Genomic DNA, 26,293 nt, shown 5'->3' with positions numbered 1-26,293 from the left:
CAGATCGATGCAGTTATAGCTAAAAACAGGAATTGGCCTGTTATAGCGCCACCGTGAGGCTGATTTTGAGGAAAAAATTGTGGCATGTCGTCCTCGGCCTAGTGAAAATGTGCGTGTATAATTTAACGGAAATTGCACACTGTGTTTGTGATTTGTGGCCTTTTTTCGAAATGGACGAATCGTGTGAGCTTTGGAAGCCAATCTTAGCCAATCAGGATGGAAGATGGGAAATGGTGGCGCTCCGTGTTGATCACATGACTATGGAGATAGTGTATACCGATTTGCGTGAAATTTGGATAAAATCTGAAGGAGTAATAATAGAAAATGTGTTTTACATATGTGGGCCTCCTGGTGGCGCTATAAAGAGCAGATGTGAAAAATTCCAGGCAAAGGTTTTTCCTTGGCCTCTAGGGAGTTGGCATACAAAGTTATCCACAGATCCGTGCAGTTAGAGGTAAAAACACTTTTCGGCCAGTTATAGCGCCACCTTGAGTCTGAGTTGAAATTGTTCATGTGGCATTTCGTCCTTGGCCTAGTGGGAATGTGGGTGCACAATTTCACGGAAATCACGCGATGTGTTCATGATTTGCAGCATTTTGTTTGAAACTGAGCACTCCTGTGAACTTTGGAAGCCAATCTTAACCAATCAGGATGGAGTCTGAGAAATCTGAAAGACCGGTTTTGTTGAATGGCTCTAGAGAGACTGTGTACCAATTTGCGTGATGTTTGGACAAAATCTGTAGGTGTACTGTGCAAAAACTTGTTTTGCACAAAGCGGCCTCCTGGTGGCGATATAACAGGCCGTTCTGGAAAGTTTGGGGCAGAGGTTCATCGCAAGGTTATAATAGTATTGTTTTTTTCATTATAGTTTAGTTTTAGTTAGTTTTGACTTGTTTTTTTCTAATTCAGTTAGTTTTAGTTAGTTTTTAGAGCGGGTTTGCTAGTTTTTATTTAGTTTTTATTTTGGTGAAACGCTTAGTTTTAGTTTAGTTTTAGTTTAGTTATAGTTTAGTTTTAGTTTTTTTCGTACTTTGGTTTATTTGTCAGGTATAGGATTAAAAAAGATCAATAAGTATTGTGTAATAAAACCTAAAAAATATACCATTTAAAAATATAAACTCTAAAAGTTCAGTAACGTAACCTTTGGTCCTTTATTTCTCCACTTTGATGATACCATTTGTTATTTGTGTTTTATATTATTTTAATCGTTGATCGTTGTCACCTGTACAGGCCTATACCCTTCCGACGTGCTCCGCATATTTTACAATCATCCTTTTCCACGAGGCACTTCCTTGCGTCTCTCTCCCATATTGGACTGTCTCTTTCTTCCAACTTTTGCCATTTTGAGTGGTGCAACCACGCCTATAGACAGCTATGTGTGCGGCTGTGTCCCTGGGTCTGTTCCTGGCTGTGTCCGAGCACGGAAATAGCGTTTGTTCACCACCAAGTGTCCCTGTTGCACAGCCTAACACACAGACACATACAGGCCAGGGAGGAGGGCTTACAGTACAGTACAGTACAGTACAGTACAGTACAGTACAGTACAGTACAGTACAGTACAGTACAGTACAGTACAGTACAGTACAGTACCACTCACTTAAGACAGGTCTGATTTTCCAAGTAACATGCAGTCAGTTTCAGGCAGTGCAGAATGTTAACAAGCAACATAAGGTGTGGCTACATGCTGCCGTACGGTGCTTAAAACAGCCGTAAAACTTGTTGGAGAAATGAGGAAATGAATCTAATTAATTTAAAAGGTTTATATTATAAATTTCCGAAATCCATATAAATATTGATAAAAACTATAACTAAGGGTATTTTTTCTATAATTTCAGTTAGTTTTAATTAGTTTTGTGAACACACAATACAGTTTCAGTTTAGTTATCGTTTTTAATTTATTTTTATTTTTTATTTAGTTTCAGTTAACTCAAATGTTTTTTTAATTCTAGTTTTCGTTTTTTAGTTAGTTTTAGTTAACTATTATAACCTTGGTTCATCGTTGGCATCCAGGAAGTGTGTGTGCAAAATGTGGCATCGACTGGGTTAACGGTGGCCGAGATTAGCTGCTCACGGACACACGGACGGACGGACGGACACACACACGGACGGAAGGAGTGCAAAACATACTCTCCCCACATGCCTTCGGCCTGGTGGAGACAATAAAATAAATAAATCAACAAATAAAAACTAGACTAAAATGTTAGGAAGGGACTAGTGGACAAGAGATCCAGTATAAGTAATTTTACACTTGGGTTGCATGCTGAAAATAGCAGATCTACAAGCTCACAACGCATCACAGCGCGACGTGTTGTGAGCTTGTATATCTGCTATTTTAGTGTAAAATAGTAATTACGACGACATCAAGGCCCGCCAAAACACATTTTAGTCGACTAAATGTGGATTTAGTCGACAAAAATCTCATGATATTTAGTCGACTAAAACATTCCAGGTGACTAAAACTTAAATGAAAACGTTTCAAGAGACTATGACTAAAATAGAAATGTGCTGCCAAAAACAACACTGGTGGCCCAGGCCGTAGCGTAACGGTCTGGGCACCGGACTGGTAATCCAGTCGCAGTGTGCCGCGGGTTCGACTCCCGGACCCGACACGGCCTTTACTGCATGTCATCCCCCCATCTCTCTCCCGTTTCCTGTCAGCCTACTGTCTGTCCCTTCAAAAAATCAATAAAAGGCGTAAGCCGCAAAAAAATATCTTAAAAAAAAAAAAAAAAAACAACACTGGTTCAGACTGCTGTACTCTGTGTAAACACTCTGCGTCATGTGGACAGGGTTAAGGAGACTGTGGCGCTATCGTCTCAGAGAGCATGTGATCTGCACTGTCTCTACTCAGGCCCTATTATACAAAGGGCACCTATGACGGACGGCTGCAATTCAAAACTGGCCCCCCGTAAAATCCAGTGGTGGAAAGTAACGATGTACTTTTACTTAAGTACTGTAATTAACCCATTCTGACCTGAGATCAGATTCATACGAGGTTTCCACTGGACACACACTGGTCTGATTAACCCATTCTGACCTGAGATCAGATTCTAAAAATGTCAGTCGTTCTTCGATTTTTTCAAAAATAGCAGACCTACAAGCTCGTATCGCGCCACTCGGTGGCGCGATATGAGCTTGTAGATCTGCTATTTTTAAATAGCTAAAGCACGACATGATGCTAACACCAAAATGGGTTCCCGTTCAGAATGGGTTAAGTACAATTTTGAGGTATTTGTACCGTACTTGAGTATTTCCAATGTCCAGTACTTTCACTTCTACGTACTCCGCTACATCTCAGAGCCAAAATGTGTACTTTTACTTCACTACAATAATTTGAAAACATTAGTTACTACTAGTTACTGAAGAGATTTACTGAATTACTGAACATACATTAACCACTTCAACCCTATACATTTCGACCATTTGAAAATAGCCGATCTACAAGCTCACAATGTGTCACAAGTTACAACGCGATGCATTGCAAGCTTGTAGATCTGCTATTTTAGACTAACTTGTGAAATGGGACATCCTGCAAGAGTACTTTTACTTTTAGTACATTTTGACGCCAATACTTTTGTACTTTTACTAAAATGCATTTTCAATTCCGTACTTTTACTTGTAACGATTGAGTACTTTTTCCACCACTGGTAAAATCTGAATTTTTATTGACAACGTGAACGAACCCCGACACCAGCGCTGCAAAAATAGACAGATCTACAAGCTCTCAACGCGTAGCGAACGGCGCTGCAAAAACAGGCAGGACGCGATTTCTTGAGAGATTGTGGATCAGCAGCAGCCCCGCAGTAGCATGGGGGCTCCGAGCCTCCGACGGTGCGGGGAGGTAAGACTTCTCTCCGGGGAGAAGGAGAAATTACTAGGGCAGGCTACATGTTGCTGCGGCTAACAACACTGTCACCAGTAGGTGGTTGTGATGTTAGCTTGGCTTGCAGCTGCTTGTCCGTTCCAACTTCACTTCATCTCCACCTGTAACTTACTTCTTATTTTGTTACCCTGGCTGCGCAGCTGCGCTGCAAAAATAGACGGATCTACAAGCTCTCAACGGGTAGCGAACGCCGCTGCAAAAACAGACAGGACGCGGTGCATTGAGAGCTTGTAGATCTGGCTTTTTTGCGACCTGTAGTGAGCTGTTCTCACTTTACTTTTATGACACGAATATATCGTCCATCGGCGATTTTTGGACAGACGATGGGCGATTGAAAAAAATTGGCATATCGCCCAAACTTAGTGTGGCTATTGTTAGCTGCTACACACACATTCACAACAACATCCGGTCCATCGGTAAAAGTGGTCCGTGTTTATAAATCAAATGGGCGCTATAATGGAAACCCGGGCAATTAAAGTGTTAACAGTTTTTTGTATTGAGTTGTGCTTGAAATGTACTGTAATTCTGCAAACTGTTAATAAATACTTCAATCAATCAATCAGTAGCCTATAGAGCGTCACAGTCCCGTCCCCTTTCATGAATTTATTGTAACCTGCCTTTTCTTTCTAAAAATTATAATTATTTGTTTCGGCCCAAAACATTTAGTTTGTTGTCATATTTGTCACGATCCGAGTTGGCTTTGTTCGAGGGCTTACAGATCTTTAAATAAATACTTTTTGAAATGTCAATGTCGGGAAAATAAATGGGGAATTATTTCCTGGGCCTCATGTCGTCGTCATGAAAGGGGGCTCTATAGCTCTTGAGTAAGCTTTGCTTCTTGTGCTCTTTCAAGTTCACAAGAAATGATTCTTGGTGTTGAGTCCTCCTCCTGTCCAACCAGTCTGGGTTTGCACGAGGTCCTCTCTGATTCGACTCTCAAGATAGTCTCGCATGAGAAACGAGCTCTCACGAAAGCAAACCAACCACATCTATTAACGACCAACTCCTGAAACCAATCTGATCGTTAGCTCCGAATCACCGCCGTGCGGTGAATACCTGTGCTGTAAACAAAACGTTTGTGTACTGCATTGGGTTTGTTTCGTTTGGTTGGCCGGGTCCAACAACTCATATAGGAGAACATTAAAGAAGGCCAGGACATAATTTTCTTACACGGAATGACAGTCCCATGGAAAAGTTCAAAAGCGACAAGAGTTGTTGTCGTATGACGTTCGAGTTCAGGTCCCCCGTCTTCTCTCGTACTGTTAATTTCATAATGACAAAGTAGCCGGCTGACCAAAGGCAAGGATGTATAGAAGTTGGTCATTTTACAGCCTCAACGAGGTAAGGCCCATTCTATGTCCTAAATATACATTAAAGATGGAGTGCCACGATTTTTTTCCACCCTAAAACATGATAATCAGGTAAATAAAACAGGGTGTCTAATGAAGTACTGTCACCTCATAGACACATGAAAAACTGGAAAAATACAAAAATTGTGGCACTCCATCTTTAAGCTCATGTCTGTGCTATTTTAGGAAGCTATTTGTGAAATATGCCAAATTGCAATTTTATGCTGGTATAGAGAAAAAAAACCTTGTCTAATTGAATTACCTATGGAGTGTAAAACATAACAGAAATAGGTTTGAATGACTTGCACCTGGTGGGTTATGTAATACGTGTACTGTAAGTAATTGAATGGCAGCACAACAATTTCTACACTGTAATTGACGCTAGGAATCAGAACACAAAGATAAGATACCCAAATCGAAAAATATAGTTCCGAATTATACAAAGGATAATTTACAGGACTTGATTTTTAAATATTTCTTAAAGTAATATTGTGTCGCGAAAAACTACAATAAAAACATAAATGATGTGTTGATTTTCAAAGTTGTCAGCTTGATCAGACCTCTATGTCGTTTATGTTTATGCCAGACTATAATAGGCCATTCATTTACACACGTCTTCTGCTGAATATCTCACTCACTGCACACACAGCTGGATACCCAGCCAGTTCCCATGACTGACTCTTCAAGGGAATCAAGATGCAGTACTCAAAGAGTACTGTAACAGTACTTGTGCCATTTACCAACTCTTTTGGGCTGACGTCGAAATTAAAAGAAATGTCTGAATCATTAAACATTTCTGAAAATGTTCTCAATATTTCACGTCAAGGACCCCAAAAAAGATATGTAATTGGCCGCCGAACCCCATCTGAAAATATGTTGTTCCACTGGGACCTCCCCAGAAGCAAAGATTTGAGTTAAAAACTTTCACTCTCTTAAGTATAGCATAATGCTTAAAACACCAAAAGGGGGTTCCCATCCAGAATGGGTTGAAGGAAACTATTCTGGATTGGTTTTGCACGACGACACCTTTATACATACTTAATGACAAAATGACTTGCTTTATTGCAATTCATTGATGGTAGTTGCAGTGTATAGAAAAGATGAGCAACCGGTCTCTTCCTCTTCTCTCTCCCTGAGGCCATAGCGGGGAAATCAATCGCTGTATAACAATAAAAGAGAAATGAACTAAGTACCTTTCCATGAGTCCTAGCATGACGGTATAATGTTGGGGCTTGTGTGTAGGTGACAAACGACAGAGGATTGCGTCTGTTGATTTTGACAAATTTTAATTTTAGTTTTAGTCATATGAGCTTGTAGATCTGCTAGTCACGGAACCTGCCGTCCAATAGACTTGGACCTCCTCTCTCTCACACATTATCTCACAAACCGACAAGCCAACTTTGGGGGACATAACAGAGCCTTCAGTGATTGGCTGAGCAAAGTACATTATTGAAGATAAGAGTGAGGGCAGAAAAGTGAAGATGCCAAAAGTGATTGGCCCGGAATGACATTTGTGATGATTTGATTGGCTGAGCACGGAATGTGTTCTGTGATGACGTTAAGAGTGCCCCTCACTTCACAGGGGTGTGATTTTTTTTTTTTTTGTTAAATGTAAAGCGCTTTAGTGGCTTTAGTAATATTACCAAAGTCTACAGAATGTATTTTTGAGGGGTGCTATCCCCTCCGCTATGTCCAGCTTTGAGGGTTTGTGTAAAAACAAACATTTAGACATTCATTCCTTCATTCATTGAGGGAGGGCAGAATCCATTTCTTCCGACCGACGGTCGGTCGCTTTAGCACCGTCGCTCCGTCGCGACGCACCGTCGAACGGTCCTATTTCGGTCCGTCGGTCCGTCGTTCCGTCGGTCGGTCGGTCTGTGGCTCCGTCGCTCCGTCGCTCCGTCGGTCCGTCGCTCCGTGGCTCCGTCGCTCCGTCGGTCGGTCCGTTTTTGCGTCGCGACGGACCGCCGGTCGCAGGTTTAGGGTGGATGGATTCTGCCCTTGCTGCCCAAATGGTAACTCTGTCATTTCTCTACCGTTTTGGACGGGGGTGGGCTCTTTGGAATCGTGTGGCCCCCCTGGAGGTTTCTATGGGGGTCTCGAGGTTCGGGGACCCCTGGGGACCCCCAGGGACCCCCAAATGGTAATGTCACCTGTGGACACTAACTGTAATTGTCTCGCTGTCTCGCTGCTGCGCTGCGCCGCACAGACAGCAGCTTGTGTGTAACATGTGCGTTCGTGCCGTGTTGCTGGTATATTATTATTATTATATTTTTTGCGCCGCCGCGTTGTCTCGCTGCTGCGCTGCACAGACAGCAGCTTGTGTGTAACATGTGCGTTCGTGTAAATGTTCGTGTAAATGTTTTAGGTCGGCCGGTCGGTGATTTGGTCTGTCCTTCATATATTTTTTTTTCTGCTCTCGTTGGACTTAACTTTAAAAGTCCAATGGAACACCTCTTTGTAACGGGTCGCTGTAGTATAGTGGTCTAATTCGCCTCTCTATTCTTTTTTGCTGAGGACGCTGGTTCAATTCCCGCTCGCCGGCAGACCAAAATTATTATATTTTAGACAGACACACAGACAGACAGACAGACTGCCTGTCTGCCTGCCTGTCTGCCTGCCTAATGTATTGTAAATAATGTATTCATTCCATACGGCTATTTTTTTTTTAATATAAAAACTTTTGTCTTTCGCGCGATTCGAACCAGCGTCGTCAGCACCAAAACATTGAGAGGCGAGTGATTAAACCGCTAGACTACAGCGGCCATACGTTACAAAGAAGTGTTTCATTGGACTTATAAAGACAATAGCACCCAGCTGCAGTCTCGCAAGGGGAGGGACCGGAAGTGCTTTTATTTCCGGCTTCCACGTGCACAAGCGCACATACACGCACGTGAAATATAATGCGCGTGCACGACACGCACTTGCTGGTGCGCGCTTAAATGCCGGGTGTATATAGTACCATCTGTGCTTAAACATAATTACGTGGTCGGTTTGGAAAAGTTTGAAGTAGTTTGTTGTAGGTAATATTTTTATTGAAAGCTTATTAGTTGGTGGTATAAGTGTGCATATTTGAAGAAATGCAAATCTAACAATAATAAAATGATATGCAATAATAGGCTAGGCCTATATGGTCGATTATAACATAATGATATCAAGGCATTTAAGTAATGTAATAAGTTGCTATAACCCCGTACCCCTGTCCCACACACACCATGTCCAGACCATAGACCACAGACACACGACCATATGCATTTAATTTACTATGAAAACCTGCATTTCCCGTCAGTCAGTCAGTAAGTGTGTCATGTCACGCCTCGTGTCATGCCTCCATATATGGTCACGCCTCATGACACGTCACACCACCATATATGGCCGTTTCCATATGATATAAGATCCCGACACTGACCTCATCAAACCCTGGATAGCCATACATTGAAAAGACTGGATCATCACCTAGATCTCCATATATGGAGCTGAGGCGGCCAGCAACTCTACATCTGACCTCATAATGTAATAATCAGCTCATAATGTAATTAAAAGACGAGCACATAACTTAATAGATTTTTCTATAATGTAATAATGTGTTACATTAAGAACCTCCACATAGGCGACTCATACTGTAATACAACTTCATAATGCAATAATGTCTTTATAATGTATGAGCTGATTATTACATATTGCATTATATTTCGCGTGCGTGTATGTGCGCTTGTGCACGTGGAAGCCGGAAATAAAAGCACTTCCGGTCCCTCCCCTTGCGAGACTGCAGCTGGGTGCTATTGTCTTTATAAGTCCAATGAAACACTTCTTTGTAACGTATGGCCGCTGTAGTCTAGCGGTTTAATCACTCGCCTCTCAATGTTTTGGTGCTGACGACGCTGGTTCGAATCGCGCGAAAGACAAAAGTTTTTATATTTAAAAAAAAAATAGCCGTATGGAATGAATACATTATTTACAATACATTAGGCAGGCAGGCAGACAGGCAGGCAGACAGGCAGTCTGTCTGTCTGTCTGTGTGTCTGTCTAAAATATAATAATTTTGGTCTGCCGCGAGCGGGAATTGAACCAGCGTCCTCAGCAAAAAAGAATAGAGAGGCGAGGAATTAGACCACTATACTACAGCGACCCGTTACAAAGAGGTGTTCCATTGGACTTTTAAAGTTAAGTCCAACGAGAGCAGAAAAAAAAATATATGAAGGACAGACCAAATCACCGACCGGCCGACCTAAAACATTTACACGAACATTTACACGAACGCACATGTTACACACAAGCTGCTGTCTGTGCAGCGCAGCAGCGAGACAACGCGGCGGCGCAAAAAATATAATAATAATAATATACCAGCAACACGGCACGAACGCACATGTTACACACAAGCTGCTGTCTGTGCGGCGCAGCGCAGCAGCGAGACAGCGAGACAATTACAGTTAGTGTCCACAGGTGACATTACCATTTGGGGGTCCCTGGGGGTCCCCAGGGGTCCCCGAACCTCGAGACCCCCATAGAAACCTCCAGGGGGGCCACACGATTCCAAAGAGCCCACCCCCGTCCAAAACGGTAGAGAAATGACAGAGTTACCATTTGGGCAGCAAGGGCAGAATCCATCCACCCTAAACCTGCGACCGACGGTCCGTCGCGACGCAAAAACGGACCGACCGACGGAGCGACGGAGCGACGGACCGACGGAGCGACGGAGCCACAGACCGACCGACCGACGGAACGACGGACCGACGGACCGAAATAGGACCGTTCGACGGTGCGTCGCGACGGAGCGACGGTGCTAAAGCGACCGACCGACCGTCGGTCGGAAGAAATGGATTCTGCCCTTGCTGCATTCATTACTTGCGCGAGCAGAGCATTGCGTACGGTTGCGTATGTCGGTGACACCCTCGACCAATCAGGGCGCTCCGTGCGTACGTCGGTGACACCCTCGGCCAATCAGAGCGCTCCGTGTGTACGTCGGTGACGCCCTCGGCCAATCAAGGATTGTGAATTTTTGGTGGTCCCCTCCAATCAGGGATTGTGAATTGGTTTTGACTGGACAATAGAATTGTTATACTTCTTTGCAACACATCGTAATTTGTGGAAAGTTTGTTTATTGCATTTTTGTTTTATTTATCAAAATGTCTTAGACAATATGATTGACATTTACTATATCTAACTATAAATGCGCCACGTCTCTGCGTGCGCGCGTGCGTGCGTGCGTGCGTGCGCGCGTGCGCGCGTACGGTTGTAATGCACGTAACACGAGAACCGTTCGCCCCACCGACTTCAAATTCGACACACGCGTTCCACACCCCCGCAGGGAGTGCAGTGCTCAGCCTCGAGTCGGTGGCATACACCGTTGTCCAGAAACACCACAAAAGGCTCTGCCAGTGGGCCTAATGAGGACAACTCCTCTCACCTGCAGCAATTTCCAGCCTCTGCCTCAGCCAATTGATTGCCATGGCAACCCCAAACCAAATTGATTACTTAATCGGTCCACTTTTCACAGTCAGTTTGCACTCTTCAGACGCAGGCAGACAGACGGTTACAGAGATCTCCATGTGGGACACAGACAGACAGTTAAAATGGGTGCTATGACAATGGGTATTATTACAGTTCCCAAGTTGCATCGTTCCCAAGTAGTGTAGGCCGGTGACCGACGGGCACGTACAGGTCTAGTTCCTTCTAAAGTCTCAGAGTTTGACGTTTCCAAACCCTCTCCTCCGCAGAGACAGTGGGACTCCATGGAACTGGAGACTCCCACTAAGCCGCTCCGCGCCCTGCGCTGTGCCAGGAAGAGGATCTTCTCCGGATACTCTCTCCCCAGGCTCTCCTGCAGAAGCAGACCCTCCATCCTGGACAGGGAGGAGGAGGAGGAGGAGACCCCCACGGCGCCCCCCACACACCTGTCCACTCTCAGCAGCTGCATCTCCAGAGCCTTGTGAGTCAAATATGTCCTTCTTATTTCTTATAAATGGGACCATAATTTTCCAAAAAGAATATTATGACATGAGAAATGAGACTTTAAACTAGTGACTGGAAGCAGAAAGTATTCATGACCATGTTTATTAAGGTCGAGTCTAGGTGAAGTTGGGCCCAAATACATGGACCTCAATGGAGCTATGGGGTTTTTTGGGCCCAATGACAGCACCACAACAGGCCATTATATGAACTTTCAGGAAGTCCCGATTTCCTTAGTGGCTTCACAAAATATCTGTCTGACTGCCCCCCTGGTTCCAAACAACGGCAGTTGGAACAGGAACTCCACCCTTCCTAAAGTCATCAGTGGAATAACCTCCCCAATTCCTCTGTAAAGCTGAAAGAGGTTTTTTTTCTCCTTTATTTATTTCTAGCCTGGTCTTAATTAATGTGATATTCGTCGCTGTCGAGAGAAAACCACCTAACTCCATTTTTAGATATCTCTATCTCTTATCCCACTCTATCTATCTATCTATCTATCTATCTATCTATCTATCTATCTATCTATCTATCTATCTATCTATCTATCTATCTATCTATCTATCTATCTATCTATCTATCTATCTATCTATCTATCTATCTGGGTGCAGTACTTAGTTTAGACAGTTTTTGGTTTAGACTAGTCATTGGTTAGACCAGTCATTAGTCCTACAACTACAACCTATCTCAAACCCTCACCCTAAACCTAGCCTCCCACAGGGCAGCACACCTAAACCTAACCTTAACCCATGTCTGACAAATGACTAGTCTAAACTAAGTATGCACCCCGACCGAAATGAGTTTCTCCGACGGGTGGCTGGCATCTCCCTTAAAGATAGGGTGAGAAGTTCAGTCACGCGAGAAAGACTCGTGAGTAGAACCGCTGCTTCTTCGCTTGGAAAGGAGCCAGCTGAGGTGGTTCGGGGGCGTCTCCCTATAGGGAGGTCCTCGACGCACGTCCCACTGGGAGGAGACCCCGGGGCAGACCCAAGGCGCAGTTGGAGGAAACACATCGACTCACTGGCCTTGGAACGCCTCGGGATCCCCCAGGAGGAAGTCACTAATGTTGCTCTGGAGAGGGAAGTCTGTAGCACTCTGGTGGAGCTGTTGCCCCCGCGACCCGACTACGGATAAGCGGTTGAAGATGGGTGTGTGTGTGTGTGTGTGTGTGTGTGTGTGTGTGTGTGTGTGTGTGTGTGTGTGTGTGTGTGTGTGTGTGTGTGTGTGTGTGTGTGTGTGTGTGTGTGTGTGTGTGTGTGTGTGTGTGTGTGTGTGTGTGTGTGTGTGTGTGTGTGTGTGTGTAAATCTATCCTAACTTCTAAAATCTAAAGCTATACTTGTTAGTTATAAGGGAGGTGGAACATGGTGATAGGATGTCTGGCTGCTCTCTCTCTCTCTCTCTCACTGTCTCTGTCCGACAGCAATGAAATCCTCTGCCAAAACAAAGCTCTCACAACCAGTCTGAGTGTGTCTGGGTTTGTTTACATGTGGATGCGGGTGTTTACATGTAGACTGTACTGTACTGTACCGTACTGTACAGTATAGTATGTGCATGCGGGCGTGTGTGTGTGTGTGTGTCTGTACAATCAGGTATTCAGGAGCCTCACTGGCTGAGACCAGTTAACCCATTTAGACCTGAGATCGATTCTACAAAGGCCTTCTAAATCCTGACAGTTTTCTGGGAAAAAAAACGATGTTTCTATGTCATTCGTTACTCAAACAATTTCATGTCAAGGACCCCCACAAATATATGTATTTGGCCGCCGACCCCGATCTGAAAATATGTTGTTCCATGGACCCCCCCCCCCCCAGAAGCAAAGACTTGAGTTAAAAACGTTCGCTCTGAAAGAATACATATTCAAACATTTGGGCCACATTTTCACGATTAAAAAAAAATAGCAGACCTACAAGCTCGTAGCTATTTTTCAATAGCTAAAGTACAACATAATGCTTAAAACACCAAAAGGGGTTCCCACCCAAAATTGGTTAACCCGTCCCCCCTCCCCCTCCCCCCAATTCCGTGGTGTCCATCCAAAAAGTGGTGACTTGGGTAATGTCAAGCAAACCGTTTTACAGTTAACGTTCTGTCCGACTTTTTACATACAAGGAAGGAATGCGTGTTGTGTGTTCCCCTCCTCCCTCTCCTCTTCTCCTCTGATGAGGCGCGATGTGACGGATTACGCTGTTTTTTTACTTCAGAGCTACTTTCAAAACGACCAGCAAAATAAAACTATCACCCCATTGGTTTTTTATTTTGGTATTTGACTTTGCTACTGATGATTGTACGCAAAAACAAGTATTGCATTGTGTGTTTGAGCTGACAGGCCCTTTTTGATGTCAATCAATCAAGTCATCTCAGGTCATCTCAGCGGCAGATTCTCGGGCCCGGCGTCGATCCAATTTACCCCATAGCAATCCAATCCAATCCACTTCATTTATAAAGCACATTTTACAACTCAGAGTTTACAAAGTGCTGTACAGAAGGGAAAAAAAACTAAATACACTGTAGCTAAACACAGAGAACAACAGCAAACATACGAAGAATACAAAACAGATACAAAACAAAACAAAAAACATGGACCATGGAAACTCAACCTGGGTTAAAAGCCAAGGAGTAGGGGCACGGTGGCACAGTTGGTAGTGCTGTCGCCTCACAGCTAGAAGGTCCTGGGTTCGATTCCCGCTCGGGACGCTGTGGGTGCTGGCGGCGCGTTTCCTCCTCCGCGTCATCAGTGCCCATACCCGAAGGCGGGGTTGGCGAAAGGGCCTTTCTGTGTGGAGTTTGCATGTTCTCCCCGTGTCCCCTAGGGTAGGTACCCTCACAAAAAACATGCAGTAATCCTGGTCACTAAACTGCCTCCCCCTGGCCAGCCGGGGCGCCTGATGGAGGGGAAAGGAACTGGTTGGAATAACGTGTTCGTCCAACCAGGGAAACTCCCCCCTGTCAGGTGTAAAGGAGCAACGTGGACACTCAGGCATGAAGGAAGCATGAGTTCAAGTCCGTTTCTCTCCCCTTGTCCCCTTATGGGGACTAGGTTGGTGGAGGGTGTGTAGAGCCCAGGATCACTTTAGATGATTGACACAGGGGTGAAAAATGGGTTACAAAATGGGGGGGGGCACATTCCATCATTTGTGGGCTATGATGGAAAAGGCTCTATCCCCTCTGGTCTTTAAGCGGGTCTTCTTTTTTACCCCAAGGTTTACCTGGCCTGCGGACCGCAGTGACCTTGGGGGACTATACTGTACACCTCAATAAGATGAACTGGTGGGTGTGGCCACATAAAAACATAATTTGAAAGCTTTTTGCACACCTTTTTGAAAGAAATCTTCCTCCTAGTATATTCATATAGTACCTGATGATCATGTTTTATGGGGGGGGGGGGGGATCACGGCACTCTATCTTTAATATAAAATGCTGTCACAGCTAATGGAATTTGCAGTCACTGTCCCAAGTCCCAGGCTATGGCCTATAGTAGGCTACTGGGCTACTGGCTGAAACAAACTGGTGAACGATGGGATGCACTCGCATCATGCCATTCTACCACGCGTCATGCTTATTTTCCCGGAGAAAATAATGGTGAAATGAAGTTAATCACTTGGCGTGAGTGACTACGGCATAGGACTAGGAGGGCTGTACTTGTGTCCTAATATACAAAAGCATAGAATTCGGAGTGTCTTTCTTTTCTTCTTTTTTTTTTCGCCTTTTCTCTTTCTATTGTTAAGGTCCGGCTCTCAGACCATAACAAAGAAGGGAAACGAGCATGGGATAAATGCAAAAATGTAATTTATTAAATAGAATAATTAAGTTTAAAGTAGAACCAAAACTTGTCAGGGAAACTAAACTGCCACCACAAACTGAGAACTGATAGTCAAACAAACAATAATGCCCTGTGTGGCCAGGCGCCATGCTCGGGTGTGGCCCAGGTGGAAGAGAGAGAACCACTGGCAAGGTGGCTCTTTTTAGTGATTGGATAGTGATTGGAGGCAGCTGGCCAGCGGCCTCCAATCCTTGATTGCCACCACTCTCCAACCAGGTCCCAAAACACTGAAATACAGATTAGTATTAGTAAAGCACACACAACAAACCCTGTCATACTATTGATAGAGGGATAGATGAAAGTAGACAGGAAATGGGAAGAGAGATGGGGGGGGGGGGGGGGTGACACACATTAAAGGCCGTGGGGATCGGGAGTCGAACCCGCAGCACACTGCCAGACTGGATTATACCAGCCACGGTGCCCCCAGACAGCCACGCCACAGCCGCCCGGTGCCGGAATTCTGAGTGATTTTAAGCTAACATTTTCCCACCAACGCGCTGCATGGTGCATCCAGCTAGTCATTGGCCTCAGACCGGTGTGTTGATTTTGGCAGCAAATTTAGATTGTCATAGTCTCTTGAATAGTTTTCATTTAGTCAAATTTTTGTCACCTGGAGTGTTTTAGTGCTAGCTTAGTTTTAGTCGACTAAATATGCGATTGTAGTCGACTAAATCCACAGTTGATTTAGTCGACGGAAATTTATTTTGGAGGGCCTCGATGCCGTCGTAGTGGCTGATGTTACAGAGCCCGATCTACAAGCTCACCGCGTGACGCATTGTGAGCTTGTAGATCGGCTATTTTCAGCATGCAACTAATTGTAAAATGACTTATACTAGATATCTCGTCTACTAGTCCCTTCCTAATATTTTAGTCTATTTTTTATTTGTCGATGAAATTGTCAGTATTAGTTTTAGTCACCATAGCTTCGTTTTAATTCAGTTTCCATTTAGTTTCCGTCAGTGAAAAAAAGGTAGTCGAATTAACATTCGGGGGGAGTGGAAGGGTTTGTTTTAAAACCATCACTGGAGTTTATGATCCGTTTTTATTGTGATGTGATATTTGAATAATGCGATATATATTTGTTTAATTTACCTTTTGGTGTTTTAAGCATTATGTTATGCTTTAGCTATTGAAAAATAGCAGATCGACAAGCTCGTATATAGTGCGACACCGAATGTCGTGCTATGAGCTTGTAGGTCTGCTATCTTTGAAGAATCGTGAAAATGTGGCGCAAATCTTTGAATATATATATATATATATAGTCTTTCAGAGCGAACGTCTTTAACTAAAATCTTTGCTTCTGGGAGGTCCCTGGAACAACATATTTTCAGATGGGGGTCGGCGGCCAATTACATATAACTCTGGGGCTCCTTGACCTGAAATAGTTTGAGAACCACTGACATAGAAACATGGGTTTTTTTCAGAAAACTGGTCAGGATTTAGAAGACATTTGTAGAATCGTCCTCAGGTGAAAATGGGTTAATCAGCATGTCATGATTCTCTGTCTCTTTATCTGTGTCCACAGCTCAAACATTATTTGTCATAGATGGACCACGTCGGTTGGCGCTATCTCAGTCCCAACTTTATCTTGTCAAAGTTGTTTGTGGGTTTTGTAATTGCTTTCTCGGGATACAGATTGTTTTATGCGTTTATGGCGTGCCAATAAACGGTAGACCCACTGCAATAACAGCAATAACTTTTTACATTTTTATTTCTTGTCTCTTTTAGACATCTACTTCTATAACCCCACACAACCTGAAGGATATGGTTCCAAAGTAGAAAGTTATTTTAGCTTTTATGACGTTTAGCGGTCATGTTTGCTCTGGGATGAACCACGTTTTAGTGCCACCCTGTATCATGTCACGAGAACCTGGGTTTGAAGAATCCACCTCCTAACATGTATGGTCTCTCTCTCTCTCTCTCTCTCTCTTGTATCTCTCTCTCTACCTGTGTTGATTTTGTCGACGTCCTTTTTTTTGAGTGGTGCAACCACTCCAAGGAACAGCAATGTCCGTGTTCACCTACAGTATGTGCCTATAGGCTGTATTTTGCATGTCTTAAGTACCAGGTCTTATTACTTAACTTAAGACCTGGAGGCGTGGTCAATGCTCTTTGGCCACTCAGAATAGCCAAATGGCATTGATCACGCCTCCAGGTCTTAAGTTGAGTAATAAGACCTCTTAGACCTGGTACTTAAGACACGCAAAATACAGCCCTATGACTAAAACTGAAATCAAAATGTGCTGTCAAAATCAAATCAGCACTGCTCTCTACCCCTTCTCACTACTGCCCTATACATATATTTGAAAAGGTATTCCGACATAATACGCACAAGCTTAGTTTGTATTCAAGGATTTATCTTTTGGCAAATTGCAATCGGAATCGGACGGTGACAGTGCGTATAGCTTGCATGTCGTCGGGACACCGAAAATACATTTATCCATTTTGAAAAACTAATCAAAATCGGTGGATTTATGAGGTAAAATTACAGTAGCTTGACATTGTAATTATAAACAGGATGTTCAAATGTTTGTCTGGGAGTTGAATCCGTTTACAGTAATATCTGTATCGTTCATAAACAAAAATACTGGCTTTGGATTTTCTTTCTGCAACTGGCCCTCGACAGAGACGTACAGTATGTGTCAATAACGTAAAAACATGTCCCATAAATAGCTTCTAATGGCCGTGTGGTCGGGTCAGAGGTGAACCGGGGGGAGGGGGGGCAAAAACAAACAAGGTCCATCGCCGGTGGACAGGATAGGATCTTGGCAGGGACGTGCACACATAGACATCAAAGGGGGGCTTCAGCCCCTGCCCCTTTCACCCGTCTGTAAAACAACTGCCCTTTCCAGACCACGAATGCATCATTTACTGTGGTGAAATAAACGCAAATGCCCCTCCTCTCCTTTCCATGCCATGCCGGAAGGCAGCACTCAGGAGAATTCCTTTTGTCTCCTGAACTTGAACACAGTATTTTGTGTTGAACAAATTTGTTTTAGAAATCCATGTTATTACACACCGCATCTCCGTGCTGGGTTGCGCCCGAAAATAGCTGATCTACAAGCTCTCGACGCGTCGCAGCGCGATGCGTTGTAACTTGTGAGGTTGTAGATCTGCTATTTTCGCAATTTTTTTTTTGTCCAAAAGCATGCCCTCGTACGGGATTTCAGCCCCTGCCCCTCCTCTAACACTCTCGGCACGCGCCTGGATTTTGGTTGAGTTGAGTTTTCAAGAAGAAGAATGGCACCTCTATTCTTTCTCTCCCTCACCGGCTATGTTTACTCCTATATACGCACGTCAGATATTTGGCTCCCCAAGGTCAGTTATTCTAGTGGGCCGCACTAGCATTCAGCATGGGAGTCCTAAGATCACAGACAGTTTTAACTTAGGGGAAAAAATAGCTAGATCTAAAAGCTCAGATCTGCTATAGCAGCTTGTAGATCTACCAATGTTTTGGGGGGGAAAATCATGAAAACGTGTGCAAAGCTTTTGAACATATATACTCTTTCACAGCAAACGTTTTTAACTCAAATATTTGCTTTTCAGATGGGGGGGGGGGGGGGGGGGGGGTCGGCGGGCGCCCAGATACATATTATAATTTTTGGGGTTCCTTGACATGAAGTTGTTTGAGAACCACTGACATAGAAACACAATATAGGTTCTTCAAGAAAACTCTCACCATTTAGAAGACATTTTGTATAGAATCTGTCATGTTGTCTGGTCATAGCATTCAGCTGGGAGCCTGCAGGCTCCCCCGGTGATAAATAAAAGCCCCCAGAGGAGGGTGAGGTTGAAGGAGGGCCACAGATAGAGATCTATATGTGCCGTCTTTAGAAATGTATCTACCTCTAGTCTTTCATAGTGTTGCGCTGTGCGCGTCGGGGCCCTCCATGTGACTTAGTTTCCTGATACAACTCGGAGCATGTGAAAGAAAGGCAAACAACACAGCACCCGGCCGACCCGCTCGCTCTCCAAGGAAACTGCCCACGTCACTGACAATAGCCCTTCTGGGAGAGAGAGAGAGAAAGGGGGGGGGCTGCAAAGAGCTGAGCATGGGGGGGGGGGGGGGGGCGGAGGGGCTGCATGGGCACCGCTCTCAAGTCACGTCTTTAGTGTTTATACTACTCTGGAGGAGTGGAGACAGAGAGAGAGGAGAGAGACAGAGAGAGAGAGAGACAGAGAGAGAGAGAGACAGAGAGAGAGAGAGAGAGAGAGGAAGCAATTATCGCTGTTGAGTTTGACGACGACAACGAGCAATATTCTACCATGAGATTAGACGAAGCAGGGGAGGGGGGGGGGGGGATGAGAGAGAGAGAGATGATCTGTCATGGCTTCTCCCCTCTCTGTGAATCAGACATCCATATTTAGTTTGGGGAGAGCTAGAGAGGGAAGGCCCAGCAGTTATGTAAACAAAGCAGTGGGAGGGAGGGAGGGAGGGATGATGTGAGAGTGCACCAACTGTAGTGTTTGAGGTTCTATTGCCCCGGCACTACACTCAGCCGTGATCTCTGTAAAGACTCAGGGAGGGGGAAAACGGAGGCAGGTTAGGCTTTTTCTTTTGGGTTTTTTTTTGCGTCTCTTTTTCAATGTTTGAATGCTTTTTTTCTTTTCTTCCCCTCCAGTGGTTATGTATGTCTTTTTTGGCCAAGAAGAACTTGCCATGGAATTTATATAGGACCGGTTTGTGCACGGCTGCAGGGAAGCATGAAACAAACTAAAATGAAGTGAGGCTTCCCCCCCCCCCCCCCGTTGGACATGGATGATTAGGTCAAAGGACTAAAAAAAACTAAAAACAAGGCGAACACGCTCTTGCTTCTGTTGTACAGTTATGTATGCCATGACTGCGCCTTTGACGTTTCAAAGACGGTGACCAACCAAGATCAGCCTTTGTGGGGGACCAACCGAAGTGACCGTAATAAACGAGGACAGAGGACGGACGGACGGACCCCACCACTTTATCTGTCCCGTTTTTATTTTATTTTATTTTATTTTATTTTATTTTATTTTATTTTATTTTATTTTATTTTATTTTATTTTATTTTATTTTATTTTATTTTATTTTATTTTATTTTATTTTATTTTATTTTATTTTATTTTATTTTATTTTATTTTAATCATGAGCGAGCCGTGCTGCTCCGAAAGCTCGGAGGAAGAGCACGCGGAGGAGTCCTCGACAGGGGGGACGACGAGGGCAAACAGACTGCCCAGACTGCTCATGCCCCGGTCCAGAGGGGGGTCCCCGGGCCCCAGAGGTGGGTCCCCGGGCCCCCCCGGAGGAGGCTCCCCCAAGATCTCGCCCAGGGATTCCCCGCGCGCGTCGCCCCGAAACTCCCCGCTGCTCTTCCGGAAGCTCCTGATGAACCGCAGCATCGTGCTGCAGAGGCGCTTCACCCTGGCCTACACGCCCAGGTAAGGGCTTGTAGATCTGTTATTTCATAGATCTGATCTATACACACACCCAGGTATACGTTTAGTGGAGAGCGGTGGTTTCCCCCAGTGTTGTTTTCCTCGACTAAAACTAAGACGAAAACTACACGGAAACTAAATGAACACTAAGCTATGATGACTAAAACCAAGACTAAATATATGGACAATTTCGTCAACAGATAAAAAACTAGACTAAAATGTTGGTTGTCACTTGGTTGCATACTGAAAATAGCTGATCTTACAAGCCCATAAGTTGTGGGCTTGTAGATCTGTTATTTTCTGCAAGTGTAAAAAACTGTCATTGAGACCGCATCAAAATACATTTTAGCCGACTAAATCGCCTGTAGATTTAGTCGACTAAAATCCTATGATATTTAGTCGACTAAAACCAGACTAACATTCCAGGTGACTAAAATGTAACAAACTAAATGAACTATTCAAGAGACTATGACTTTAAAACTAAAATCAAAATTTGCTGCCAAAAACAACACTGGTGGTTCCCAAACCGTTTTTCGTGCAGACGTATTAGCCGGTGGCAGGCCGGCGGTGGCTCAGTGGTATAGTTACAGAGTTAGTGTCGAAGTGTCCTTGAGCAAGACACTGCCCCCCCCCCCCCCCCCCCCGTTGGTGCCTTGCATGGTTTCCGCCGCCATCGGTGTATGAATGTGTGTGTGTGTGAATGGGTGAATTGATGCACAATCTATGTATAGAAATGCACCATTTACCATTTCATGTTTTTTTGGCTCTAGCAGTTTGATATGCATTATTAGTCTACCCCCCCCACCCCCCCTGGGGCTGGGGACCCCATGGAACTCCCTCAAGGACCCTCCCCAACAGGTCCATTTGGTTCCATTTGTACACTCTCAGAGTTACAGACCCATAAGGGTCCATTTGGTTCCCAACTATCATTTAGCTGGGGACCCCCTGGAACTCCCTCAAGGACCCCTGGGGGTCCCCGGACCCCACTTTGGGAACCACTGTGTTAGAGAGAACATGGCACTGTGGCTGGCCGGGGAGGGCTTATAAGTTATAACCCATTTTAGACCTGAGAGTAGACCACATTCTATCTTGTATGTCTTCTAAAAATCATGACAGTTTTCTGAAAAACCCTATTTTTCTATGTATGTATTTGGCCGCCGAACCCCGTCTGAAAATATGTTGTTCCAGGGACCCCCAAGCAGACAAAGATTTGAGTTAAAGGACCAATAACATACAATTCAACTTATTGTGGGGTTTTTGGGCTCCCGAATGTGTTATCTATCCCCACATATAGGGGCTTTTATGGAAATTACTCTCAGGAACAGCTCAACTGATTTGGTCGTATTCGTGATGTCATCGGTATCACCCTGCTCTGTATGATTCCTCCTCGTCTTCAGTCTTCAGTTCCAAATGTTCATTTCCACTTTGTTTACAATGTCCACCATTGTTGATTTTCCAAGTTGGCATGGAATGGAAACAAGCCTGGGTTTATCGAGCATCAGCATGTTGGGCGGCTGTGGCTCAGGAGGTAGAGCAGGTCGTCCAATGATCCCTGGGGTCGGCGGTTCGAATCCCGGCTCCTCCTGACTGTCCACATGTCGAAGTGTCCTTGGGCAAGACACTGAACCCTACGTACATTGCCTCCAATGATGATGGTCATGTGAGCGGTGTGAGCTTTCCACCATTGGTGTGTGAATGTGGGGAAGTGATGACGCCGGCGTCGACTGTTCGCCGCTTCACCTCCCAATGTATGAATGAATGCGCTTTGAGCACTTGGAAAAGCGCTATAAAAATACAATTCATTATAATTCATCAGTATTATGACTCGAATGTTAAATGAGTTGCATATCAGCACCCCCACCACTTCAGGACATTGTGGTATGTGGTAAGCCAGAAGGACAAGGACTGGTTATATCAGAGTGGTGATTGTGGCTCAAACCATTAGAAATACAGTATGTTTGAGGGACATAAACAATATGATAATAAATATTAAAAATATTAATAATATATATTAATAATATATAAAGAAATGCATGTTATTTCTGCTTTAAAAACGTTCGCTCTGAAAGAATATATATTCAAAGATTTGTGCCACTTTTTCACGATTTTTCAATTTAGCAGATCTACAAGCTCGTAGCGCGGCACTCAGTGCCGCGCTATGAGCTTGTAGATCTGCTATATTTCAATAGCTAAAGTGTAACATAATGCTTAATTGGCCCGAACACTGGTGTGTGTGACCGAGGGCAGGGGTTCCCAAACTTGGGATCGGGATGTCCCGATCACGTTTTAGTATTTATTTATTTATTGCTCCCGATAATTCCGATAATTTGATTTTGAGTATCTACCGATAGCGTCCACCTCCCCGCCACCCCCCTTATCCAATATTTATATTTTTATAGAACACTTCTGCCATATCACAATAGTACAATATCCAAAATCACAGACAATATCCAGTCTAATATCATGATATGGATATAAAATTGATTGATATTTGACACTCATCTGAATAGAATTCAACAGAATGAGTGAGAATACAATGTAAAAAAAGAAATGATTACAAATATCCATTTGAACCATGATTTTTACAGAACCTCCCCATTAATACATTTACACGTGCGGACGAATGCACACCAAACGTGCACACAATGACCTCCGGGGTCGCGAGTCAGTGGCAGTGTTATTTTGGGGTCGTGGGCTGAAACGTGAGTGGTCAATTCACCCTTTTGTCAGCCTTCTGATTGGTCCCTGGCTGACTAACCAGCAGGCTCTTTCTGCCTTGTTCCGCCCTGGTTCCGCCTTGTTTATGTTGAATTTGCTATAACATCATTTTTGGGAGAAAAAACAAACTAAAAACAAACATGATATGCCCTGCAGTCACCATGCTGCACCTGTGATGTTCCTTTTTACTGACACCACGTTTAAAATAAGAATTGAACGCACAGAATATCAATACAAAGCAACTGAAAAACAACCTTATTTCAATGGTAGTGGATGGAGGAGAGAGAAAGGGATTTTTGTCCAACCACGAAACAGCAACCAATGGGTGCGAAGAGGGGCACAACCATTGGCGGGACTTGACAAAGGGTGTTGAAATACAGCAGCGCAAATCAATTAAACACAGAACTAAATTAATAATGATATTTTAAAAAACTGGAATCGTCTAATGTAGTAATATCCCCCCCCCCCCCCCCGGATGTGAGACCACTTCTATAATACTGCCTGAGCTGAACCAACTGGCTGTCCATGTGAAGTGGAATGAATATCCTGTTGTGGTTTTACTATGAATAGTTTTGTGTGATATAAAGTAGTAGTTCTCAAACTTGTTCATGTCAAGGACCCCCAAATTGACACTAATTATCCCCATGGACCCCTATTAGAAAATATATGCCTGCAGGGACCCTCATAAGAGAAGATTTTCACGGCTCTAGCAGTGATTCTCAACCCGTTTGATTTAAAGGACCCTCAGTTTGACATGCGTTAGGCTACGCACGCCCCATTTAATGGCATTTCTATCTCTGGGACGCCAGTGTATATTGTAAAATCAACACGTTTGGGGATTTGGTACACTCTCTGAGTTACAGACCCATAAAGGTCCATTTGGTTCCTGATTATCATTTAGCTGGGGACCCCCTGGAACTGGAGTTTTGGGAACTCTTTGGGAACCACTGATATAACTAGAACTGCACTCTGTCGAGTGCATACTTGCTTATTGCACACAGTTTCTCTGTGAAGGAACGTTTGAAATGTTGAATTATTAGGTTTAACTATTTGCTACCTACCTACTTTATGCATGTAAAAAAGTAGTATTATTAAGTATGGTACAGTGGTGCCAGATTACATACATGTATACATAGGAGCATTACCTTTAATCCTCCCAACACTAAAACATATCGTCATTACGTCACCATGGAAAACCAATTACACTCTGGCATTGGGTCCTTTAATCCACATCTTTATTACGTAATCATTGAGAGCTAGTTATACATATACTATGTATATGTAATGTGAAAGTTGATTAGCGGTATACTGTGGTTACTTTGCGCCGTATGCACCGTCGCAGCATTTTCGATGTGTATGCACCGTCCCAGCAATTTTGATGTGTATGCACTGTCCCAGCAAATGACGTAATGACTAGTTGTGCCTGACAAAACCAATGGTTTTCGATGGTGGTGACGTAATGACGATGTTTTAGTGTTGGGAGGATTAAAGGTAATGCTCCTATGTATACATGTATGTAATCTGGCACCACTGCCGTATCAGGCACAAGTAGTCATTACGTAATTTGCTGGGACGGTGCATACGCATCGAAATTGTCGGGACGGTGCATACGCATCGAAAATGCTGGGACGGTGCATACGCATCGAAAATGCCGGGACGGTGCATACGCTTCAAAATTGCCGGGACGGTGCATACGCTTCAAAATTGCCGGGACGGTGCATACGAGTCCCGGGCGAAACTAGTAAGTGTGCGCTCTGCTTGCGCAAGTAAAGACCACCCTTCTATTATATTCTCCTGCTGACTTTTAGATATCAATCAATCAATCAATCAAAACTTTATTTGTATAGCACATTTCATACAGCAAGTGCAACTCAATGTGCTTCACACTTTACAAACATAAAAACATTAAAGGAGATGGAAAACAAAGAAGGAAAAACATTATAGATAAACATAAACAAGGATAATGATATGAGCTAATTAAAAGCAATGTTAAAAAGGTATGTCTTAAGGTTTCTTTAAAAAATGTCCGTGGATTCAGAGAGCCGCAGGTTAACTGGCAGGCTGTTCCACATTACAGGACCATAATGGCTAAAGGCTGCTTCTCCATGCCTTTTAGTCTTTGGTCTAGTCTTAGGAACCTCTAAGAGAGCAGTTCCCGAGGATCTAAGAGCTCTTCCAGGCACGTACCCAGGGAGCATTTCGGACCTTAAAATCAATTCTAGATAAAACAGGCAACCAGTGAAGGGATTTTAAAATGGGTGTGATGTGTGCTCTCCGTCTGGTCTTGGTCAGTACGCGTGCTGCTGCATTCTGGACTAGTTGTAGCCGGGCAATTTATTTTTTGGGGACACCAGATAGGAGAGCATTGCAGTAGTCTAGCCTGCTAGTGATGGATGCGTGCATCAGTCTTTCTGTGTCAGCCTGTGAGAGAAACCCACGGACTCTGACAATATTCCTCAGGTGATAAAAGGATACTTTGGTGATGTTGCTGATGTGGGCCTTGAAGTTTAGATTTGAGTCAAGTATGACACCAAGGTTTTTGGTGCCGATAGTGCCGCTGCTGGCGTCTTTTTGAAGTTTGAAAGCAAGTCATTGTTATTGAGAGATAGCAATCTTTGCTAACTAAACTGTCAGCCTCCGGGGTCATATAATCATAAATGTGTTGCGTTCCCCCCCCCCCCCTCAAAGCCTCTGTTGTTGTTAGACTCCTGAGCACAAGACCCTCAGCCCACTGCCAGGTTAACATGGGACATGGGACATGGTGTCCTCCCCTCCTCCTCCTCCCCCCTGCTAAAATAAAATCAGCTGTGCTCTCAGGAACGCTTCTAAATCTGTGCTGTGTGAATTTGCCTGCGGGGGGGGGGGGGGAGCAAGCAAGCAATCCTCCAGGACGGAAAAGCCATTCAGCTTGTTGTATCTTTCCCTGGCCTGTACTAGCCAGCTGTTACGGTATCTGCTATTTTTGAGTGGTGCAACCACTCCAAGGAACAGCAATGTCCGTGACGTTAACCCACCCATGCACCTATGTTACTGTGAGCACAAGTATGACTATTAGTACCAGTAGGGGCGCTGTTGCCAGAAACAGAGAGACAGTGCAGCACTGTTGCCTGCTAATGAGAGAGAGAGAGGAGGAGGGGGGAGAGAGGGGAGTTGCACCACTCAGTTCACACGGG

General features: G+C 44.2%; 1 protein-coding gene across 2 annotated transcripts in view; it reads left to right on the top strand.

The window, feature by feature from the left end:
* The first annotated feature begins 5,084 nt into the window (after window positions 1-5,084).
* The window catches only part of pde4ca (phosphodiesterase 4C, cAMP-specific a), a 120,784-nt gene continuing 99,575 nt past the window's right edge, over window positions 5,085-26,293 (top strand). The window contains exons 1-2 of one of the 2 annotated variants that reach the window (XM_083782547.1): window positions 5,085-5,224; window positions 10,950-11,161. In XM_083782547.1, the coding sequence (XP_083638673.1) occupies window positions 5,189-5,224; window positions 10,950-11,161 (248 nt within the window). In that variant the 5' untranslated portion in view covers window positions 5,085-5,188. Of the gene's footprint in view, window positions 5,225-10,949; window positions 11,162-20,276; window positions 20,406-26,293 lie in introns of those variants that run through there. The other variant, XM_083782551.1, reaches the window with a different exon arrangement.

Source organism: Protomyctophum parallelum (assembly GCF_964188405.1).
Source record: "Protomyctophum parallelum genome assembly, chromosome: 14".
NCBI classification, from domain to species: domain Eukaryota; kingdom Metazoa; phylum Chordata; class Actinopteri; order Myctophiformes; family Myctophidae; genus Protomyctophum; species Protomyctophum parallelum.
Note: the sequence above shows the minus strand (reverse complement) of the source record. Positions and strands in the feature narration are given on the sequence as shown.